We start from the raw sequence: 23787 nt of genomic DNA, 5'->3' as shown, positions 1-23787 counted from the left end.
CAGAAAAGACCATCCTTGCCAAGCGTCTCCAAATGACTTGGAATTGATAAACTGAGATCAACTCTGATGAACCTACCATCTAATTAGACACGTTTCAGAAGAATCAAACAAAAAGGGGTCAAAGCCCTGTCATGCATCTGAAGGACTCTCTGTCAATTAAGACATGCAAATAAAATCACTGTTTGGCAAGATCCAGTGTAAACTATATCAGCAGCTGCCCCAAGCACATGACATTCCTGAATACGGTATGCACAAACTAGTTTTCTTCTCACTGACCTCACACTTACTACTTAGTATTGCAGGGTGAAAGCATTTGCAAGGTAAATTGGCACAGAGCAGCAGATACTTCTCAAGGTCACACCATGTGGTGAAAACAAATGAACACCATTACAATATGAGAAATCAACACTTAATATCCAAATGTTCACAGGACCAGCAGCTGCAGGAGGGTACAAATCACTGGAGGTGTCAGTGGTTCTAACTTTTGTCCCCTTGATAAACAACATGTTCCAACTGGGTCTTCAACAGGGGCTATCCCTGCGTGACTCAGCAACATCAGGTTAGGCAGACCCTGTTGCCTAACTTCCTTCTGCAGCTGCGGATGTAGTTTAATCGACAAACTTCACTTTGGGGTACACCTGTTACCAATAGCACAAGGTAACCCCAGCATGGGAATCTGAACTACTTGTACCATGGCTCCCCTCCAATGGGTATCTTATCTTGAGTCATGCCTTACATGCATAAGATCAATTAGCAACTAACCCAGCCCAACTGACTACTGCAGCAGAAGCTTCTCTCATTTTCCATACGAATTTTATCAGCCTGATGCACGATTGATTATATATATCTATATAAGCATAAATAGTATGTGCAGACCTCTTAATGCAATAGTTCATTCAGTGGAAGTCATCAGTACCTTCCACTCTAACATTAATTTCATATAAAGCTTTATTTAATAAAACTTCCTTTCGTTAATTTCATTTTCCCAGTCAACACAGTCAGAAGGAAGGATCTGCAGATGCAATTCCAAAAGGAAGTGTGCTTACTAAGGTGAAGAATAATCTTTCTAACAAAATACACTTTTCACTTTTCTTCCTTTATTTCATAGTTGGGATCACAGTTCCTATCACCATGACTGTTTACTTCCAAACAGATGCCAAAAATTACAACCTCTAAGAAAGCTGAGAGACAGCATTTTAACTGTATAAAGAGGGATTCTTTACTTTCAGTGAATCATAGTACTTTTTCTAAGAAAGTAATCTAAAGAAATTTCGGAGGAATTCAATCTCTGGTGAAACAGCTCTATTTAAACAAAAATTATCTACAGAATGACAGTAATGTAATTTTATAATTTCAAAATGAACCAAAGCAACTTAAGACACATCTGTAACTAAACCAGAGCCAAAATAAACTTCTGCCTTTTTCACCATGCAAAAACTTCTAGTGCTAGTTCTATCTAACAGTAGATGGACATCTAGTGGTGCAATGTAATTGACTCCTTTTACTAAGTAGCTTCATACATTCAAAGCCCAATCAACAGAAGTGCTTCCTAACATACTAATAATTGCAATAGTATATGCCCTCTTAAAGGTTTTATTTGTTCTTTAACTGCCTTTCAGTAATCCTCGGGATAGTGTTCTCCAGAACTTTTCCAGGGACTGAAGTTAAACTAACAGGTCTGTAGCTTCCGGGGCCTTTTCTCGTGTCTTTTCTGTAAATGGATGTAACATGGCAGGGGGTTGGAACTTGATGATCTTTAAGGTCCCTTCCAACCCAAGTCATTCTATGATTCTACGGGCTAACCTCCAGCTGGCAGAAACCTCCCCAGACTCCTGAGGCCTTCGGTAAATTGTTGATAGGGAACTAGTTAGCTGTAGCTAGCAAACTGTAACATCCGCTAACTCCCTCAGTACTCTGGGGTGAACCCCATGGGGCCCCATGGACTTACGAACGTTCAACCTATACAACAGGTCCCTTACAATTCCAGTGACCACAGACAGAAAATCACTGTTCCCTCAGTCAGGGTCCTCCAAATCTGAGGACCAGGCAGATGACGAGAAGCAAGTCATCTTTTACATAGAATACTACTGCATTTTATATCACTGCAGTCTATAAAGTTTAAAAAGTATAAGGCAGAAAAGAAGATAGAATGAGAACAGTATCTCTATACATATGAAATTCAGAGATGAAAAATAATAGATTTTAGTATTTTGGTACTTAGTATTCCAACTTTTAGCTGCACCTCTTATTAAGTCTATTCAGAATCAAAGAATGGGTTGGGTTGGAAGGGACCTTAAAGATCACTCAGATCCATCTCCCTGCTGTGTGCAGGGACACCTCCCACCAGACCAGGTTGCCCAAAGCCCCATCCAGCCTGGCCTTGAACACCTCCAGGGATGGGGCATCCACAGCTTCTCTGGGCAGCCTGTGCCAGTGCCTCACCACCATCACAGTAAAGAATTTCTTTCTTATATATAATCTAAATCTGCTCTTTTTTAGTCTAAAACTGTTCCCTGTTGCCCTATCATTATCTGCCTGAGCAAACAGTTGCTCTCCATCTTTTTTATAAGCTCCCTTTAAGTATTGAAAAGCTGCAATAAGGACTTCCCAGAGCCTTCTCTTCTCTAGGCTGAATATCCCCAGCTCTCTCAGACTTTCTGCATAGCAGAGGTGTTCCAAAAGCCTCCAAATAAATTTCCAGGGCATATTCTCACATCTCCTGAAAACAATGTTTTGTGGTAAGCTGTGCTTTAAGAAAGAAGTAAAATCTTATTATTGTACATTATCATGTTAGACAGAAACTCTGAAAGAATAAACATATAGCTGAACTGGTTTTCACACTGACATGTAGTTCATGAATTCACAGAAACAATCCTTCCAGGGCACAGCCTTGAAAACATTTTTTGCAATGCACACAGAACAGACAAGGCCTGGAGACAGACAAGGCCTGGAACAGACAAAGCCTGGAGCTCTCATCAACTCAGCCCTCCCATGTTGCAGAAATTAATCATGCAACAAAAGCTCTGTGGAAGACACAGGTGACAGAAGGCAAACAAGAAACCAAATACCAGCAGCAGCCTTTGAATGAGCGCAGCCTTTCCTTGATTAGTCCTAAGATTAAAACAAACAAAAAATAATAATTAAAAAAATACAGGTTACAGAACTACCAGCCTGTAGCACACCAAAAGAAAAGTGATTTTCTAAGAGGGGGAATCATAATAAACTTTTTTATAAATGTTTTCTACTTTAGGTTTATAACGACATACAGGCATAAAACTAAAATGCTCCCTTTACAAATATATTAGCGGTAAGAGGAAGGCCAAGAAGAATCTCCATCTTTTACTGGATGCAGGGGAGAACATGACTACTGAGGATAAGGAACAGGCTGAGGTTCTTAATGCCTTCTTTACCTCTGTCTTTCCTAGCCAGATCACTTATCCTTGGGGTACTCAGCCTCCCGGCCTGGAAGTCTGGGATGGGGAGCAGAAGAACCCCTCATGATTCAGGTGGAAACAGTTAGAGACCTGCTGCTCCACCTGGACTGTCACAAGTCCATGGGGCTACATTGGATCCACTCGAGGGTGCTGAGGGAGTTGGTAGATGTGATTGCTGGGCTGCTTTCCATCATCTATCAGCGGTCATGGTCATCTGGAGAGGTCCCGGATGACTGGAGACTTGCTAATGTGACTCCCATCTATAAGAAGGGCCGTAAAAGGAGGACCCGGGGAACTACAGGCCTGTCAGCCTGACCTTGGTACCTGGAAAGGTGATGGAACAGGTCATCTTGAATGGAATCATGCAGCATATGTGGGACAACTGGGGGATCAGGCCCAGTCAGCATGGGTTCATAAAAGGCAAGTCCTGCCTGACCAACCTCATCTCCTTCTATGACCGGGTGACCCGCCTGGTGGATGAGGGAAAGCCTGTTAATGTAGGCTACCTAGACTTCAGCAAAGCCTTTGACACGGTCTCCCACAGTATTCTCCTGGAGGGGCTGGCAGCCCATGGCTTGGACAGGCACACTCTTTGCTAGATTAAAAACTGGCTGGACGGACAGGCCCAGAGAGTGGTGGTGAACGGAGTGAAATTCAGCTGGTGACCAGTCACCAGTGGTGTTCCCCAGGGGTCGGTGTTGAGGCCCATCCTCTTTAATATCTTTATTGGTGATTTGGATGAGGGAATTGAGTGCACCCTCACCAAGTCTGCAGATGACACCAAGGTGGGGGGAAGTGTTGACCTGCCGGAGGGTAGGAAGGCCCTGCAAAGGGACCTGGACTGGTTGGGTCGATGGAAAGAGGCCAATGGGATGAGGTTCAACATGGCCAAGTGTCGGGCCCTGTGCTTTGGTCACAACAACCCCGTGCAGTGCTACAGGCTTGGGGCAGAGCGGCTGGAAAGCTGTGCAGAGGAAAGGATCTGGGGGTGCTGGCTGATGCTCACCTGAACACAAGCCTGCAGTGTGCCCAGGTGGCCAACGGCATCCTGGTTTGTATCAGGAATAGTGCAGCCAGCAGGGCCAGGGAGGTGATCATGCCCTTGTATTCCGCTCTGGTGAGGCTGCACCTTGAGTACTGTGTTCAGTTTTAGGCCCCTCACTACAAGAAGGACATCGAGGCCCTGGAGCATGTACAGAGAAGGGCTACAAAGCTGGTGAAGGGCCTGGAACACAAGTCCTGTGAGGAACAGCTGAGGGAGCTGGGGTTGTTTAGTCTGGAGAAGAGGAGAATCAGGGGAGACCTTATTGCTCTCTACAACTACCTGAAAGGGAGGTGTGGGGAGCTGGGGTCGGCCTCTTCTCACAGGTGACAGGACTACAGGGAATGGCCTCAAGTTGTTCCAGGGGAGGTTCAGGTTGGAAATGAGGAGACATTTCTTCTCAGAAGAGTAGTCAGGCATTGGAACAGGTTGCCCGAGGAGATGGTAAAGTCAGTGTCTCTGGGTGTGTTCAAGGAAAGGTTGGACCTGGTGCTTAGGGACATGGTTTAGTGGGTGACACTGATGGTAGGGGGTTGGTTGGACCAGACAATCTTGGAGGTCTTTTCCAATGTTAGTGATTCTACGATTCTATGAACTAAAAGAGCCGCCTGCACAGCACAGGGCTTTGAAGAAGCTACTGCACTGAACACCTCCATTAAAAAAGTAAAAAGCACAAAACAAACAAAACCCCTCTCTTTGCCTTAGAGGACAGCAGCAACACCCCTACAACCTCCCCGTCGGCAGCCCACACCCGCGGGCTAGGCGATGGGACGCACCCCAGCCGCCACACCGCAGGCGGGCGCCACCTCAAGCGCCCTCCCTCGGGCGCGCATGCGCCGCCCCGCTTCCGTGTCAGGGCGGGGGGGGGAGGCCGAGGAAGGGGAGGGGAAGGCGGGGAGGGGAAGGGCCGAGAGGGGCCGAGAGGGGCCGGGGAGGGGGCGGCAGGGCCCGGCCATGGACGCCAGCGCGCTGGAGCTGGACGCGGTGAAGTTCGCGCAGCTGGCGGTGCAGCGGGACCAGAGCGGGCGCTACCAGGAAGCCGTCTTCTACTACAGGGTATGGGGCGGGGGGGCAGCGCCGGGCGGGGGGCGGCGGGCGGCGGGCAGCGGGCGGCGGGGTCCATGCCCCGGGGCTGGGGGGCTGCGGGGCTGCGGGCGGCCCCTGGCGGAGGGGAAGCGGCGCTGTCCGCCTCGTCCTGGGGGTGTGCGGGTGGCGGGGTTAGGCTGGAGATCGGGAGGGTTTCCTGGAAGCCGGTGTTTGTTGCTTGTCGCAGCAGCAGCCTCAGATATTCCGTCATCCTTCCGTCAGCTGGGCAAGGGCTTCCTTCGTGGGCGCTGCCTGGCTTTGAAGTGTGTGCGAGCCTGCGAGTGCCAAAGGGTCGGAAAAGGTCTTTAACCTGCTAATGTGGGGTGAGCCAAGTTTGCTTACGGGAAGTGTATACGTTCCCAAGGTATAATTGCCAATAATAATGCCGGTGAGCCCTGTGCTTATCAGCAGCGGTGTGCGCATGTTAGCTGTGCGCAGAGCTACTTTATTACAGGACATTGCTCAACATATCTGTAAGAAATCATCAGGTGCTCCTCAGGAGAAAACTACCTTTCTGTGCAAATAATCACTTTTTCATGTTTTCATTAAGCATACAGAAAATCTCTTTCCCTTGCTGCATAGAGGTGATATTCTCGCTAAAAGCGGAAGCACGCCCATAGCGGTGTTGGTGCACCTCGTGCTGTGTGTGATGAAGAGAGTAACGCAGAGAAGGTTTTGTGGTGCGGAGATGCTAGGCCACAGAGCAGCATGAGTATGGACATTGTTTTGTATGAGAAAAGCTTTGAATCGCGACCCCACGCTTAATGATTTTGGTGTTTGGACAGGTGGCTCTTGGCTGTCCGAGGTCAGGTTGTGAATCTGGTGTCAAATTATACATAAAGGTGTTGGTGTTCAAACATGTTGTGATCAGAAAGGGTGAGAGAGCAAATTCAGCAAGTGTTGATAGAGCAGGATTTTTTAAGTGTGATTTAGCATAGGTAAGTTTGGCTTTCTAGATGTTGCACAAAAAGTGTCTGTCAAAGGTGGACTAAACGAGTAATTATAAAATATTATCTAGTATTTTGGGGGTACTTACAAACAGACCTGCCTGAATGGAGTTCCTATGGCTGTTTACTTCCTGCTGTTGTGCAACTTTGTTGGTCATAAATGCCATGTCTGAACTGCGCTTCCATCATGTCACTGTAAACAGTCGGTGTGCTGGCTCTGCAGGCGTTTGGTCAGCTGCTTCAGCCCTTAATACGTAGAAGCCTGTTGTCGCTCTGCTTCTTAAGGCCAGGTAGAACAGTTATGCTTGAAACTGCAGGAGCAGCATCAATTATGCATGGTTTTTGACGCACTGGTTTGAAGATCCACATTTGTTTTGTGCGTCGTACGCAGACAGCTTACAAGAGGGATACAACATCTGTCTGATCTATATATACTTCTGGTATGCCGCAGACGTGCATACGGTCCTTGAGCAGGTACCTGTAAGAATGGTTTTCTCAAAAATAGCTGTTTGCTAGACCTTAACAGCAATTAATTGCTACGCATAAAAGGAACAGAACTTCTGTTTTCCTTTGTGATATGGTGATGGATGTTGACCATGAGCATGAAGTTCTTGGTTTTGCGATGCCCGTCAGTAAAATACAGCCTGTACTTACAAGGATAAATATTTAAGCTTGGGCAAACGAGGCAGGTGCCTATGAGAATAAACTGATCAGCTTGAAAACATCATAGCCACAAAGTGAGCAAGAGACATGCCAGCTGTGACTGTACTTGCCCCGCAAGGAGCAGCCTTTCTGGAGACCATCTTTGTGGAGCAGTTCTCGGAGAGTTACTGCTCTGCTTCCTACAAACACAGCCTGCTACGTGACTGCCACCTTCTCATCTGCTGCTGCTAGGAAGAAAGGCACTGCTGCAGAAGTCTGTCTGTTCTTTGTTTTCCCCCTGTGACAATAATGAGGACAAAGTAAGGTTTTTATCCTCGTTTTTAGGAGTGACAAATTTCAGTTTTCCATATGCCTGTGAGACTGCGTCAGCTGTGGCTGTTACATCCCTGCCAAACCTTAATGTGTTTTTCATAAATTTAGTGAACGGATAGACAGCTTATGCAATTGAAGGCATTTTTTCTACATAGATTTGTGCAGTATAGAAATAGCCTTAACGTGGATAACACACTGTGCATTTGAGCTGGAGACCTACGCTCACTCCTTGAAGTACTTTGAGTAATATCCAGTGTCTTGTGTGCTTACAGACATTTAAAGATCAAAGTTTGAGGAGCTAGGAAACTTTAATTTTATAGAATTTCAAGATTTGATAGCATTATATGAGTAACACTAATAGAAAAGACTTTATAAACCAAAATTCTATGGGTTTGATTTTGAAAAGTTTTTGTATTGGTTTTCTTCTCATTATTATCAAATTCAATGCAAATAAGTTCATTAGCTTTGTGTTTTTTTTTTTTGTTTGTTTGTTTGTTTTCTTGTTTTTTAACCATAAAGCTGCATCTTTAAAGAGAAAAGCTTGTGACCTGTGAGCTTTATTTAAATGATTTTGGTGCATGCTTGTGAAAGCTTATTTAAAATTTCCGAGTTCATGCATTTAACTATTCATGCAGATTTAAGATCAGGCCTTAAAGAACTTCAAAAGGTTTATTATAATTTTATAGGTTGTCCCATATGTGAGAAATCGAACATAGGAGATTGGATCTCATTTATAACTTCCTTGCAAAGGACTTTTCCCTCCAGCCACTGAGTCTTTATGTAGATGTAGGGTCCTGTTTTCATGCATCTTATGGCTGTTATGGGTCCTCTGTTCATTGAAAATAATTTTCCTGGCAGGAAATATTATCTTTGTTTCAAATACTTTTCCTTGCAGGAAGCTGCACAAGCCTTGATTTATGCTGGGATGGCAGGGTCAAGCCTGGAAAATATTCAAGAAAAAATAAATGAGTACTTGGAGAGAGTTCAAGCTCTCCATTCAGCAGGTGGGTAAGGAGCTTTCTAATTAAACCTTTGCTTAAATTGAGTAGAACGCCTTTCAGTGCTGTGAAATATTTATCTGTGATGTTTGCTCTGCTTTTCATGTTTCTATTTTTTTTTGTACTATGTAACGGACCATAAATACAATAAGCACATCAGTGTTTTGAATTCTGCAGAATACCTCAGAAGTGAAGCACGGTGCAGAAGACTTATTTTCTAAGCACTTGGGTGTGGATATTCTTTCTTTTTAAATATTCCTAGGAACCATATCTGCACAGCAAACCTGAGAAAATAATTAAATATAGCAATAGCAAAAAAAAAAAAACAAAACAAAACAAAAAATCAACAATTAGGAACTAATCAAAACTTCCATCTAAGCCTCAGCAACATGGTGGATTTGAAGCAGGTGTGTTCTAATATTTATGTAGAATTATTAACTTCAAGAGGGTGAAAGAACACAAGAAGTGTTTGGACATAAATCAAAATCTACAGTTATTGTACACCTGCAATTCTCATTTAGAATCACTCAGCCCAGATGGGATGGTGGGAGGTCTATAGACCAGTCTCCTGCTCAGATCAAGGTAGATGCTGATTTTTGGACCAGGTTGCTTGGGTCTGGTCAAGTCCAGGAAATCACTACAGACAGAAATTCCCCAGTGTATCTGGGCCGGTGTTCCAGGGTGCAATTATCTTCCTTGTATTATTATTATTTTGTGTCTAGTTGAACTTTCCATTTCAGTCTGTAGACAGTTCTCTCACTCCCTTGCTTTGCACCACACTGAAGAGTCTGAATCCATTTTCTTGATAACCTCGCGGTTATTGGCAGGTTGCTATTAGGTAGCAGGACAAGTTCTGCTCCTGACCATGATTAGGGCCCCTCATGATTGGACACAGTATTCCAGATACAGCCTACTGGGCCCTGAGTAGGGAATGGTCATTGCTGCCTTTGATTTCCTGGCCGTGCTCTTGCTGGCATAGCCCAGGGCACTGCTAGCCTCCATTGCTGCTTGGGGTTGGCAACCCAGCTGCTCCCCGGGACCCCCATGCCCTTTTCTGCAGAGTTGTTCCCCAGCTGGGCGATTCCAGTCTGTCTGGTGATGGGTGTTGGTCTGTCCCAGGTGTGGGGCATGGCACCTCTCCTGGTAGAACTTTCTGAGGTGCCTGTCACCCTGTTACTTTAGTTTGTGTCCTCTTGAATACCATCTGTGTCATGGAGTAAATTGGTTTGGTGGGGTCTGCAGTCTTGATGAAGATGCACCACATGTTCTGCAGGTCACTAATAAAAATATTAAATGAGATATCACCTGCTGCAATATACATGTTCCTTAGGTGTCTGTGTTTTCACAAATGATGCAATATTTTATATAATGAAACAACCTTGTCTTTAGTGTAATATGAAAGATTTTGTGTGTGGTACTTGACATATGAAATATCCTGAGAGCATCTCTGCTCTGGGGGTCGGGAGGTGGGGTGGTTTTTTTTCTATCGTTGCAAAGATGTCTGTAGCAAACTTTGCAAAGCTTTTGTTTCCAGTCGAAAGATAGATAATGTTCATCTGCTAGAACTGCTAGAGTTTCAGTACTGTGTTAAGGATACTTTTACATGTCTGCTGCTGTTCAATGCTAAATACTCTTTTTCATTTAGTTCAGTCACAGAAAACAGATCCTCTGAAGTCAAAGCAACAGTTGGACTTGGAGCGTGCTCACTTTCTGGTTACACAGGCCTTTGATGAAGATGACAAAGGCAATGCAGAAGAAGCTATAGAGTTGTACACAGAAGCGGTGGAACTCTGTTTGAAAACAGTATGTTAAGCTACAAGTTAACTTGGTGGAATTATGTGATGGTAAGAAATTCTTCCACTTACACAAGTGACTGACCCCCTAAAGACGCTTAAAAATGGAGTACCTGTATTCCTAAAACCTGCTTTTGGATCTTTTTTCCATTGGTTGTTTTTTTAATGTTTCTTCCAGTCGTTATGTTGTTCAACACTAAATTCATGGGGACTTGTGATTTGTGTATTTTTCTCTGAACCAGATTATACTAAAAACTAGAAATGTTCTGGAACTTTTTTCTTGTTAATTTCTGCACTAGAGTGAATGCAATGTTAAAGCAGAAATTACGAACAGTTAAAATTGAAGATGACTTGCCAGCGTGTCAGCTATATTACTTTCTGAGTATATTAAAGGAAGTAATTTATGGGAAATTTTTCGTGTAACACTTCCTGAAAACAGAAGTCCCCAATGCCAAAACTAGTAAGAAAAAAAAAAAAAGTACCACTTGATTAGTCAGTGCTCAGCATTAAAGCTGTTATGAGTGAATTTGATTCACGTTGAAGTTAACGGTAGTGATAAATTGGCTGTAATACAAGAAAAATATAATTACAGGTACTGCTTTTTTCTCTTAAGTTCAGTTGTCATAACTAACTCATTATAGGAAGAGCTCACCATCATAATGTAACTCCACCAAGTCTGTTTTTCTTTTTTCCTCTTCTCTTCCCTTTTTATAGTGTGAATATATATGGGTTGTTGGGAGGGGGACATTATTATTGCTGCATACTAGAGTAAAACCTTTGTTCTGATTTTTGCAAACCAGTTTTAGGTAGCCTGAAAAACCTTGGCTATACAGCATAATCAGACCAAGAGCTAGTAGAACTGCTATGGTGGTTTTTTTTTCCATTTGAGCTGTTGCATCAGAACTTCCTCAGTCTACTATATAAAACTTACTGCAGCAGCATACTTTTTTTTTCCTCTGCTGCATTCCTCCTTCTGTTGTGTCAGTGCATGCAAATATTACTTACCTATATAGAAGTTACTCCAAAATTATCTTATGTTAACAACTGATGTTACCTGATCTCTTATTGTGTGCAGATACTACTGAACTTTCTTTTGATCTTGATTAGCATATTGTTTTATTAAAGTGAGTGTAGGCTTTATCCCTCAAGGGGATCAAAAAGTGCCTTCCTAGGATGAAAGAAGATTGAAGGAACTCTATCTTGAAGCAGTAGTATCTCGTTTTCTGCTCAGTGTATTCAGGTGGAGAGTTCTACTTTCTTACCCTTGGAGCAGGCAGAGAGCAGCTATTCCTTTTCTTCTGTGGCTGTCTCCTGGATGGGTCTGTAGGAGTACCACATCCACTGCTTACCTTCATGGATCTTTCAAAGCCTTTTTCAACAAGGAACTCTTAAGAGTAATTTATTACCAGATAAAAGTAGTTCCTTATAAAGGGTGCTTCTAGTTTCGTTTCTTAGGGTGAAAGTAGCTTGCTTTTTGTTTCCTCAATTGACCTAGGATCAGTCAAGGTACAAAGCTAGACCCTGAAACCTGCTTGTGGGTGTCGCAGAAGGAGCCACACCTCATGCTGTGCCTCTTGTGGATTACCTAGCTCCACTAGTCATGCTTCACTTGGAAGGAAAAAAAGTGTAAACTGGTTGTACGAGTAATCTATTATGGCCTACCTCCCAACTGGGAATAGAAGCTAGCACAATTTATAACTGTTTTGGTGCCGTGATGTGGATAATTTTATGCTTAACATCTGCAGGAACAAGATTTTTAACTTTCAAGTAGACTCTTTCAATGAAAGTGAACATTCAAATCTATCTTTTCCTAAGTTACTATGATTATTTTTGACTAGGTTGTAGGGAGGAAAAAAAAAAAAAAAGCACATCTAAGTTCAGTAGTGTACATAACATTTGTTTTTTAATATTTTTTCCTGTCCAGAATTTTAGTATGGTTAATACTTCTGGCAATTTTTTGCATATAGTATTTCCCACACTGAAGAATTTTAAATAACGCTTTCATTCTACAAGCATTTGCTAGGATTTCAAAATGATATTTACTTGCTAAGTACGCTTTTTATGCTGAGATTTTTAAAAAAACACTTCTGCTCGTTTCAAAGGAGAATTGGAAAAAATGGGTAGTTACTGTTGGCTGTAATTTAAAAGTGTGGAATTTTACCAACTGAGCTTATAAAACCTGTGTTTTCTTTGGATGTGTAGCTTTTCTATTTTGTTTTGAATTTAAGGCTAGTGAAACTTCAGAAGCAGGCCTGCAGTCAAAACTGAAACAGCTGGCTCGGCAAGCACTGGATAGGTGAGTATAATACTTAGCTTGAGGCAGCGATTTAATTGTATGGGTAAATCTAGTGCACGGGAGTCTATATCTAAAACAAGTTATGTGAGTGTGAGTTCAATGCAAGTCCTTTTAAATCAGCAGTATGATGGAAACGAACTGTGCTGGGCTGTTTCAGTATAAACTGTTTTCCAGCACTATTTCAGTCTGTGTTTAAAAGAAAAAAAAAAAAATCATATTGATTTGAATGTGTAGCAAGCCAGCAGTTCAATGCAACAACAAAAAATATGTCTCTTGAAAACACAGTCTTCAAGCAGTTGAAATGCTGGGTTGTGGTAATGGTAGTGGATTTTTCTGCTATGGTAGTTGCTAGACAAATTAAATCCTGAAGTTCCGAGAGAAGGCAAAGCAGTAGGTGGTGCTGAAGCCAACGTTGGTGAGTTATCACTCTGATCCTACTATGTCCTGTCTGTGAATTACTCTTAAGAGGGATTTTTTTCTCTTAGAGTTTGTGGTCTTTTTCTGAGGTTCCAGATAATGAATGCTTACCCAAATTCTCCTATTAGCATAGTCTTAAAGGTGACAAAATCTGATGAATTCTGCTGAAAGTAGTTTATATTTGAATTGCAAATGGTATGTTTTCATTGATTCTAGAATAGGAAAATAAAGAAGTACTGACATCAGTACTGAACTTTTTCTAAAACACCTATCTTCTATCTATATTATTCGTGAATTGATTTTTCTTGGGAAAAGTGGTATTGGTCAACTTGAGCATTTGTTCATCCCACTTAACAAATGTGGGAGCATACACAAGGAAATAAATGACTGAAACATAACTTTATTTTTATTAAGATTGTAAATAGAATATATATATATTTTTTGCTTTAGAGCAGAGGCACTGAAGGTATCGATGTCAAAGTCATCTCAGAAGGAGAAGTCAAATGCAGCTAAACCAAATCAGCCAGTCAGAACATTCTTTCCATTGGGACCTGACTTTTCTTTAAATGATAAACCACAGACAATCAGAGCAGTACAAGCTAGTGAATCTCAAGGTCAGAGATACACTGCAGAGGAGATTGAAGTACTCAGGTAAGTTAAGGCCAAGCTCTTCCGAAGTTTTAAAATTTGTGCACGCATCCTTCGTGTATCTTAGACAGTAAATTATTATACACATAACAGTCTTGGAAAAACACTACTTATTAACTCCATTGTTGTCATTATATACATGTTAAATTATTGTTTTCTCTGTGGTCATGCAATCAGTAGCTTTTATCCACAGAGCATACTTTCTGGAGTGTATTTAGAAGACAATTTTTTATAATTGACTGCCAGAATTATTTTTTGGTAGCTTTATTTTTATATATATCTGATTGAATTCATGAAAAATCCAACTCTGAGATGACAAGGTACAAAGTTGTTTTTACAGATGATACAACTAATATTTCATTGGAAATTGAGGAAGCATAATATATTTCAGGATTATGCCTTCTGTTATATCTAGCTCTTTTTGCATTGATTTTTTTTGTTATACGAGGGATAATATACAAACAGTAAGGAATCCATAAAATCTTTAGCCTAAATTGTGAATTTTGAAAAAAATCAAGTATATGCAAAAATGCATTGTCTGATAGGTGTTTCAGCATTCTTCCTTCTCCCTCCATGGTAAATAATATTGTGTTCAGGGTGATGTTCAACACTGTCCAGTATTTGATCTTAAAATATTTAGTCTGTTTTTTACTTGCAGGGACTTAAATGGACTAAGGATGTAGTCCTAAAGGTGGAAGTGTATGTGCATCTGAAAAGTAGCAGACCATGTAGAATTGCCTTATTAAAATTTCATTTGTTTGTGCAGTGTATATTTCTGTTCTGTGGATTTTTTGGGGGAGTGTTAGGTCTTGCCAGATCACTTAGAGTTGTTTCTTATCTTTCATTTTAATTTGATTTTAAAATATTTCACATACCTTTTTCAGCTAAATTCTTGATTACAACTTAATTGCATTCACATTTAAGTATGATTCTCTTTTTAAAAAAAATGTTCTATGCACTTCAATCAAAAATGTACTAATTAACACATGCAGTGTGTTTATTGGTTATTGTTTGACAAAGCATTCCAAAATACTCCCCAATTAGATGAAATTTAATGTCCCTAAGTGTTAATTGCTGTCAATTTACCCTAAAATTCTGTTCAACGAGTTGCTGAAGGAACTTGAGAAATTCTATTTAGAATAAGGTATTTTTACATGTTACTTCGAGACCTATGAAGAGGTTTGTGGCTTAGTCATTTCTCTGCTGGCATGGTGACTTGCCCACAGGGTATGTACTTGTAGGATTAGTGACTGAGCCACCAAATGCTGCACATTTCAAAATCAAATGAATGACAGTGCTTGTTGCATTTTCAAGAGGTGGTCGTCTTGCCTTCAGAAGCACCGTTGTTTTTTTTGTTTGTTTGCTTGTTTGTTTTAAAAACAAATTTGATTGTCACTTTTATGAATTTAGTCTTGAAAAGATGATAGATAAGTTTGTAACTGTATTTTTCTCTTACGATTTACAGAAAGACTTCAAAAATTAATGGTATTGAATATGTCCCTTTCATGAGTGTTGATCTGAGGGAACGTTTTGCCTTCCCTATGCCATTTTCGTAAGTGCTATTCAGTTATTGAACTTGTTTTGTTTTTATTTCCAAAGCTTTCCCATATTATTGCTGTGTTTTCTTCTTCAGAATTTAAAACTGCTTAAATAGGATTTTAAGCATAATTCAGACTGAGTTATTTCAATACTGTGGCCTCCTTTTTCCAGTTTGGTCTTTGAACTTTAATGTAAGCAGATCCTGCTCTCCTGTGCTTTTGCAGTTGTTTCTTCAGGCCTACAAGCAGAACATTTTATTTGGCTTTTTGGAGTATTGGACTAGGACAGAAGCTTGGGTCCACTTCCTGACTGCAGTATATATCACTCCGTCTCAGTTATCCCACCTGTAAAATGAAGGTGATAGCTGTTTCTTCTCTAAAGAACATTTCAGAGAAAGAGTGATATATAAACTGCTAGATGTTTATTCATGGGCCATGATATACGTTCAGATTACATAGTCATAATAGACAAGACATCTGGTTGGTAAGTGTTTTTTTTTTCAGTTTTTTACTGAAGGCTTGACAACTGGATAAACCTCGATATTTTCTGAACTAAAGAAACTTTCTAGTATTAGTTCATTATGTTGAAGTAAAGGAAATAATTTGGGTTTCTGCTAGTATAGATGGCTTTTTCGCAATTCCTTTTTCCTGTTCAGTCTTGTGAAGGAACCTCCTGGGTTTTATTTCACATTTTCAGTATTTTTGCTTTTTTCACCCCAAATCATCAGCTTTGGAGTACTGTTCTTTTAAGTAGTCTTACACCTGTGTAATTGTTGTATGTATATTTTGTACCATCTATCAGAAGTACAAGATCTAGATATACCATGAAAAGCTTTTCTAAGCTGTTGATTTATTTCTACTTCCTTCCTCTCATAAATCTAGCGATAAATGTGGGAAGTTACCATTATCCCCCAAACAGAAAGCGATGTTTGCCAAGTGGGTACGGCCAGATGACATAACAAATAACCCTACGATGATTTATACTGTATCAAGTTTCAGCATAAAGCAGGTAAGTTGTTCCCAAAGAGAAATGTATGCTGCTAGAGTTGATTGCAGGGAATATGAGACCTTATAAAAGAGAAAAGGAGTACTTTTTCAGAAATGAACCTCTAAATGTGAGAGAGCTTTCCTTAACTCTCTCAAGACTAAATAAACAAATCAAAAAATAATACCACCTCAGATTCCATGCATGTTCTAGCCATGAAAATGAAGAGGTATGTCATCAATGGAAATAAAAACCAGAAGTTGAATTCCAGCTGAAAATCCTTTCTTCCAAAAACAGTAGTAAAGTTAGCATGAAAAAAGACAAGGTGTACTCTGTGGCAAACAGTTCACTTAGTTTATTTCACACAAAAAGTAATGGGCAAGATTTTAATTTTTTTATTTAAAGCAGAAGTGGCCCATTGAGAATAGTGGAAATGTTTTGTGTAGTGTTAAGTTGCAGATGGCCTAAGCTATTCTGAAATGGGCAACAGATTTTGCCATTGAGTATAGTTACTGTTACAGAGGGTGTTTTGGGCAGAAAAAGAGGTTAAGTGTGAGTGAATGATGAGAGAGCTGCACTTGCCTCTCACTGCCTTTATTAAACCTTTTAAATTTGGTTTGCTCAGTATAACAAGCAACATGTTTCCTGCCTTTTTGTAGTAACTCTTGTTTCTCTCGGTTTAATTCCTTTCCCTTTTGAAGGGTATAACTAACGATAAGTTTTTCCACCTTTCCACAGACCCTGTTTTTTTTTTCAGTGTCTAAGTATTAGCAAATAACATCATTGTTCTCTTTTCTTTATAGACAATAGTGTCAGACTGTTCTTTTGTGGCATCACTAGCTATCAGTGCTGCATATGAAAGAAGATATAACAAAAAGTTGATTACAAGGTAAATAGCTATTATTTTGTATGATCTTGTCAGACTTAACACTGCTGAGCTTTGGCAGTATGTTCTACAGTGGTGGTATTTACATTGATATCTATTAAGTTGTATAGCTATATGACTAATAGAAAAATATTTGGATTAGTATTCTCTACTTTCATCAACTTTAGCTGAGATTCTATATTTGTATGGTTGGACACAGTAAAAGTTAGTGTTTGTTTCACCTTCATCTCCCTGGGACACGTGTGGCTTTAGCATTTCCAAAAATGAAAACAATTTGAGGTAGATGAGTATAAAGACACTGGAGTCTAACTTCAGATGTGCTTTGAGAAGAACAAATGGTTTGGAAGGCTTGCTTTATTTTTAATAGAAATGTTACTTACAGTGTTTTATAGGTTTGTTTTCTTTATTTGCCATACTAAAGGCTGCCAGATGGTCTATCTTGAATCTCACTGCAGAGTTAATGTTAACAACACTATCTCAGTTCAGTTTAACTAGCATTCTACGATAAATTTAGCATCTGTTTGGCTGACTGTCTGTCAGGAGCCCATTGCCAGACCAGTGTGTGAATGTTGTGCCTGGAATTTTGTTTCAGCCTCTACTTCTTGAAGTGAACATGCATTCTTTTCATGAACAGTGAGTTCTGTGCCGTTGCAGTCTTCAAACCTTTGACTATCATTCAGGCAGTTACTGTATTTAAATGGTATTTGCATATCTTCAGTATGTGTAATAGTAAGATAAACCTGTTTGCATTGCTTCTGTTGGAGAAATGATTAGGTTACTTGTGTACTTTTTCTTAGTCTATTAAGGGAGGAACTGCAGCAAGAGTAAGGTATGAAAATAAAACCTACTTAAACACTATTATCACTGTTACTAAATTTGAGTGACTCTTTCATATAAAATTTCACATTTATCCTTAGCGTAAATTCTAGAAACAGACGATATTAATCCCGCTTCTCATGTTATCAGTATATCTATAACCAAGTACTTTGTCACAATTTCTTTTTTTTTTTTTTTTTAACAGTATCATTTACCCTCAGAATAAGAAAGGGGAACCAGAGTATAATCCATGTGGCAAATACATGGTGAAACTTCATATCAATGGTGTACCTAGAAAGGTAAATGATTGGGGGGAAACTTAATACTGTTACTGATTAAACCGTATATTTTGAGGGCTTGGTCTGCTTCACTGTGAAGCTGTACTTACAAAGCAAAAACTTTAGGTACATTTCTTTGGAAAGTGTTTTTTAATTGTTAAACCTTTTGGGATTCATTTTGGTAGTGAAATATGTAACAGTAGAGTTCTTATCTGCATATACAATCATGAGAATGGCCTTACTCCCATTCAATTCATAAAAAAAAGTTTACATTACATAAAGGAATTATGAAAACGATACAGGAAAAAAAATGCATCCCATATTCATGAATGAGTATTTTTTCAACCTTTTTTCAACCTCATCTCAGAAAAGAAGTTACAGAACTAGAAAAGTACAGAGAAGAACTTCCAAGGAAGGCTATAGGCCTGGAATGGTCGAAGGACTAAATCAGATGACCAAAGATTTTTAGTAAAGAGAGGAGATGCGTGAAGATAAATAATAGAGCTTTATAATCTCACAAATATAATTTTCTTAGTGCATATAAATAAGGACATAAAATAAAACTGTGTAGCAGTCACTATTGCAGATCATTGTGGATGATGAATGTTTATGGGAGTTCAAAAATCAAGTGGTTCTATTCATAGAGAAGGGGCTGGGGGGTGAGTTCTCAAATGCTATTAAATGCTAAGATATAACCTCTGGGTCAGGAAGTCTGTTGGCAACCCAACAGATACTTCATGGAAGTATCACTTATGTACTTGACAAGCTCTTCATACTCTTTCCAAAAGATCTTCTAATTGCTGCTTTTTGTTAGGATGAATGACTGTGTTTTGTGAAAAGGATTGTCTGTTCTTAAATGAATAGGATTTGACCAGAAAATGGGCTGTATTGGTAGTAGAGTAATGTCAATTTGAAACTGAAACATCTATACTGGGAAACTGTTTCAGACCATGATAAGTACTGCATTAATGATCTATACTTATGCAAAGTATATTCCACATAATTTAAAGAAGAAACAGTAGTGTTTTCACAAGTGTTGCTTTGACATTATTTTTCCTTTCTAGTGAGAAAAAAATTAAATCTGGAACTAGAGACTGTGAAAGTGATATGACATGTTTTGTTTTGCTGTAGATATGTAACTGCTTATTTTTCTGCTGGCTACTGAACACAGCATACGTTCTTTTTCCTAATTTGGCGAGGGATATTAGTGGCTTTTTTTTCTTCTACTGCTGGTAATTACTGAGTTTTTCTGTAGCTGTGTTCAATAGATGTTAAACCCTGTACAAGCAAGTACTGTTAACATCTCCATTTTATATAGGGGAAACTGAGGCAGGTGCTTGCTGGTAACCCGGTGGTCCAGTGTGCGTAAGAACTGGCAATACAATTTTTTGTTCACTAGGGCAGATCACTGCAGGATTGATATAGGTGTCCACATCTAAAAAAAGTGGTCAGGTCTGGCTGTGTCTCAGAATATATGTATTGCTGAGAGTTTGGTTTTGTTATAGTTCTTGAAGTATTTCCAGAATACTGTATTTGCTTTAGGATGACTTCTTGTTTGTTTATTTTACACAGGTAATCATAGATGACCAGTTACCTGTTGATCATAGTGGGGAACTCCTCTGCTCTTATTCTAACAATAAGAATGAATTATGGGTATCACTAATAGAAAAGGCCTACATGAAGGTCATGGGAGGATATGATTTTCCTGGATCAAATTCTGTAAGTACTAGGTTATTTCTAACAAGCCAAAAAAAATCCAGTTAGATAACCTGTCAAATAACTTTCCTTCTAGTGAGATCAAAATTAATTATTTGGGGAGGCAAGTCTTTGATTCCTTCTATTTTTTCTGTTTCTTCATTCCACAAGTGTACTCAACTGTGCTTGATGAGATCTCTGCCCATGAGGGTGTCTTACTCATTCTAGTTTGATGGAGTTAATCTTGGTACTGGGACTGTAGGACTGGAACGTATGGTTGGAAAGTGTATGTGTTCTTATTAAGTCTAGTTATACCTCCTTTTGCCTGCATCAATAATGCTGATTTTTGTTTCAACTGTTATTCTGTAAATAGGGCGGTTTTCCCTTGTTAGGTCAAAGAGTTGGATAGGAAAGGAACAGACTGACATATTCCGTGTATATGGAGGGAGCAAGTACTTCTGGTCTGTGAAAGTTTACCACATTGATCCGTGCGTTTATATAAGTGTTTCAGGTTCCTATACTGTAGCTACTGAAGAAGCATTAATAATGCTGCAGCTAAGCTGACATGCAAACTATTCTTTCAAAGAGGCTAGTTGACTCAAATGAGTTGCCCAAATAATCTTCATTTATTACTTACGAAGTATTTCTGATTTTTTTTATTCAAAAAATTTTTTTTCATTCATAAGAATGTTAATAGTATATTTTTGATTCCATGGTGCTGTTCATGTTCTAGTTGGTGTCTTGATAATTACATTCTTTGTGGATATGACAGGTAATCATCACCTTTGGAAATATACAAAGCCACGTTTGTCTTGATAAGCGTAAGGAGTAAATGTAGCATGTTTTTGTATGCTATAAAAACATGTATGTTTATGTCAGTGGTGGGCTGCTTTGTTTTGCAGAGCAAGAAATTATGAGACGATAGCTGTGTTATTCACATTGTCCTCCTTTAACTTGCTATCTGGAAAAACGGCTTGACTCATGACATTTAATCTCCACCCATCCCACATCTTTTGACTATATTATAGCTTCCTTGTCTGCTCAGGTTTACTTATTGTCTGTGTTGTATTTGTAATTCCTGAAATTTCCACCCACCAGTGCTGCTTATTGACCCTTCAAGCATTTATAGTTCCTGCTTTTCCTTTGAGGAGTACAAAGCAAAAGAAAGGGGAAGGAGCAGTATTTTAAGGAGATGAAATGGGGAGGTTAAAGTGTCTTTTAACTGGAAAGCATGACAGAAAACATGAAAGGCCGTACCAAAAAGAATAAAAATCCTAGACCCTGAGCCTTAGAAATAAAACTTAAATAATTAAAAATGCATATATAATAGCAAGGTTCCAAATAGTTCTTGAGACTGTGCTTTAAAAGTCCTGGAATCAAAGAAGTAAATGGAACACATCATAGAGCTGGTTGATCACTTTTTAATGCTTCTGTAGCTCTGAAATTCTGGTGCTTCATCAGTTCATTTTCCAACTTATATATTCTTAATCTTGAGCCTTTTATGTATTTATGTATGGAACTGTATTGTAGCATGTATACCTGGTTTTTTTCAAGGCAGTCATAATTTATGTACAGGCATCAGAAGGTTACGGATGGGTTATCTGTTACGATTTCTCTCGAATGTTTGTATTTCAGAATATTGATCTCCATGCACTGACTGGTTGGATACCGGAAAGAATTGCTATGCACTCTGACAATCAAGCTTTCGATAAAGATAGCACTTTCAGAATGCTCTATCAGAGGTAGATATTCTCTCTTAACTAATTAAAATGTTTGCTGTGTAGTAGCTGAATTACCAATGTAAACGGAGTACAATCACCACAGAGCCCTCAACAGTATATTATAAAATCTCCATATGCTGGCTGGAAGAATAAAAAATGATGGATTGATGAATTTTATAGAAGAGAAGTGTAAAATACTGTGGAATTTTTTCTTTGCATATGGGGCAGGGGGAACAGTAGCCCATTTCTTGATGAAGAAATTAGAATATAGTCAGAGAAGAGCAGGTTGGAACCATGGTAAAAGCTAAGTCTTTAACAAGTAGAAGGAAGTGTAGGAAGCGTATCCCTTGGAACTTGATCAGGGGAACAAATGGATGCAGTATGGTGTTAATAGTCGTATCACAAGATCTTGGTTATGTTCCACTAGTAAATCTGGAGGAACAGCAGTAAGCTGGTCAAAACTGTGATACTGATCTTCAGGCTTACTGTAACAATTCTACTTATAGTGAAAGATACAGCTTTCAGCTGTATTAAACGTCAACTAGCAAGTACTTGGATTTATTTCAAAACTTCTTTGCAACCAGTTTCTTTCAACCAGATATTCTGTTGACTGAAACAACTCCATTTATGATGACAATGTGTGACTATTTCTACAGTGCTTTTTCAGTAGGTTAGGAACTCACACTTTATTGCTAATAGCTTTTCAGATATTCTGGCATTGCAGTTTGGAGGTGTGGCTGCAATTAGGATGAGATTACAGCTTCACTGTTGTTGTTGATCTGTGCTAGACTGACAATCCGTAGTCCAGTGACCCTGTAAACCGTGTAGGGACCCTGAGTGCACACTTGCTTTTCAGCATGTGCTGGAAAGCATGCTAGCAGGTCTTCACAGCCGTACTTGCTGTGAAGTTAATGATTGCAATTCAGAACAATTGCAGAACTGATTTGTTGATGATTCAGACCCTATAGGTCTGTACTGAATAACACAAAACCTTAGTGTAAACATTTGCAAAAGTCTAGAAGGATTAATTTTTCTCCCATGTTTGGGAAAGCCACCTTAAAATCCTGGGGTCAGTGGAGTTGTTAATTTACTATATGCAGTGATTTGGCTAAGTGTTGATGAAACCACGTTTGTATTCAGCTCAAGATCTGTGAAGAGTATCTTTAAGTGATACTTGAACTTCAGGTTGACAGATGATGATTTTTCATTTGTAACAAAAGTAATCATTTTTTTTACTTGTAGCCTGTACTTAAATACTGGAAGAAAATAGTTCCACTTTCTGAAGTTTCTTCAGATGTGATTTCTGACTACAAAAAATGTATTTCAGGTTTTTTTAAAGCATGGTCATACAAATAGTGTACAAACATACCATTGCAGTGTCTGTCAAATGTTAGTTTGCAACTGGTAACATTTTAAGTTATCTTTGACCTCTTTTTGAACAGATTTCACAAGGGAGATGTCCTTATCACAACAGCAACAGGTGTGATGTCTGAAGAGGAAGGAGAAAAATGGGGTTTAGTTCCAACCCATGCCTATGCAGTCTTAGATATAAGAGAATATAAGGTACAGAGTAAAACTGAAAGCTTTTTCAGATACCTGCTTGAAGCTTGTGTCTGAGATAGGTATCTACTGATTTTTGTTCTAATGGCTCATATAGTTTATTTTGTCTGAGCTTCATTGGGAAATTCCAGAAGCCTAATGATGATTTATTTCCTTAAGATATTGGTCTGTATTCCATATTCATATATTTATAACATGAATCTTGACAAGATGAATCCGGAAATCTTATTTTGTATTTCTTTAGGGACTTAGATTCCTTCAGTTGAAAAATCCCTGGAGCCACTTACGTTGGAAGGGAAGGTACAGTGAGAATGACACAAGAAATTGGACCCCAGATTTACAAAAATATTTGAACTTTGATCCAAGAACAGCTCAGAAAATAGACAATGGTAATAAAGCATAAAAAAGTAGCTATATAATTAAATAATGTAGATCTTTGTGGTTTATCCCTGCAGAAAGATAGAAAGAAATATAGAAAAAAAAATAGCAGCCGTGTTTTTTTCTGATTGTTATGAATGATTAGCTCATTATTTACTTGGTGATTCATTTAGTAAGGAATTGTATATCTGTAGAACGTAGCAGTTAAAATTATTCATGTAGTTTTGTATAAATTTTAAGGGAGTTAATTTTTCAAACTGTATTGACATACTGGTTTTGTTGTCTAAGTGTAGC

The 23787-nt window shown here is 39.3% G+C and overlaps 1 protein-coding gene across 3 annotated transcripts in view; it reads left to right on the top strand.

Annotated features, from left to right (window-relative positions):
* The first annotated feature begins 5330 nt into the window (after positions 1-5330).
* CAPN7 (calpain 7) overlaps positions 5331-23787 on the top strand; it is a 34633-nt gene continuing 16176 nt past the window's right edge. Inside the window, exons 1-13 of one of the 3 annotated variants that reach the window (XM_040548394.1) lie at positions 5331-5532; positions 8380-8488; positions 10128-10285; positions 12504-12571; positions 13439-13639; positions 15102-15188; positions 16057-16183; positions 16963-17048; positions 18067-18160; positions 19712-19858; positions 21470-21576; positions 22998-23118; positions 23360-23504. In XM_040548394.1, coding sequence (XP_040404328.1) covers positions 5431-5532; positions 8380-8488; positions 10128-10285; positions 12504-12571; positions 13439-13639; positions 15102-15188; positions 16057-16183; positions 16963-17048; positions 18067-18160; positions 19712-19858; positions 21470-21576; positions 22998-23118; positions 23360-23504 — 1552 coding nt within the window. In that variant the 5' untranslated portion in view covers positions 5331-5430. Of the gene's footprint in view, positions 5533-8379; positions 8489-10127; positions 10327-12503; positions 12572-13438; positions 13640-15101; positions 15189-16056; positions 16184-16962; positions 17049-18066; positions 18161-19711; positions 19859-21469; positions 21577-22997; positions 23119-23359; positions 23505-23787 lie in introns of all 3 variants that reach the window. The other 2 variants (XM_040548396.1, XM_040548395.1) reach the window with 2 other exon arrangements.

Source organism: Cygnus olor, chromosome 2 (assembly GCF_009769625.2).
Source record: "Cygnus olor isolate bCygOlo1 chromosome 2, bCygOlo1.pri.v2, whole genome shotgun sequence".
Lineage (NCBI taxonomy): Eukaryota > Metazoa > Chordata > Aves > Anseriformes > Anatidae > Cygnus > Cygnus olor.
Note: the sequence above shows the minus strand (reverse complement) of the source record. Positions and strands in the feature narration are given on the sequence as shown.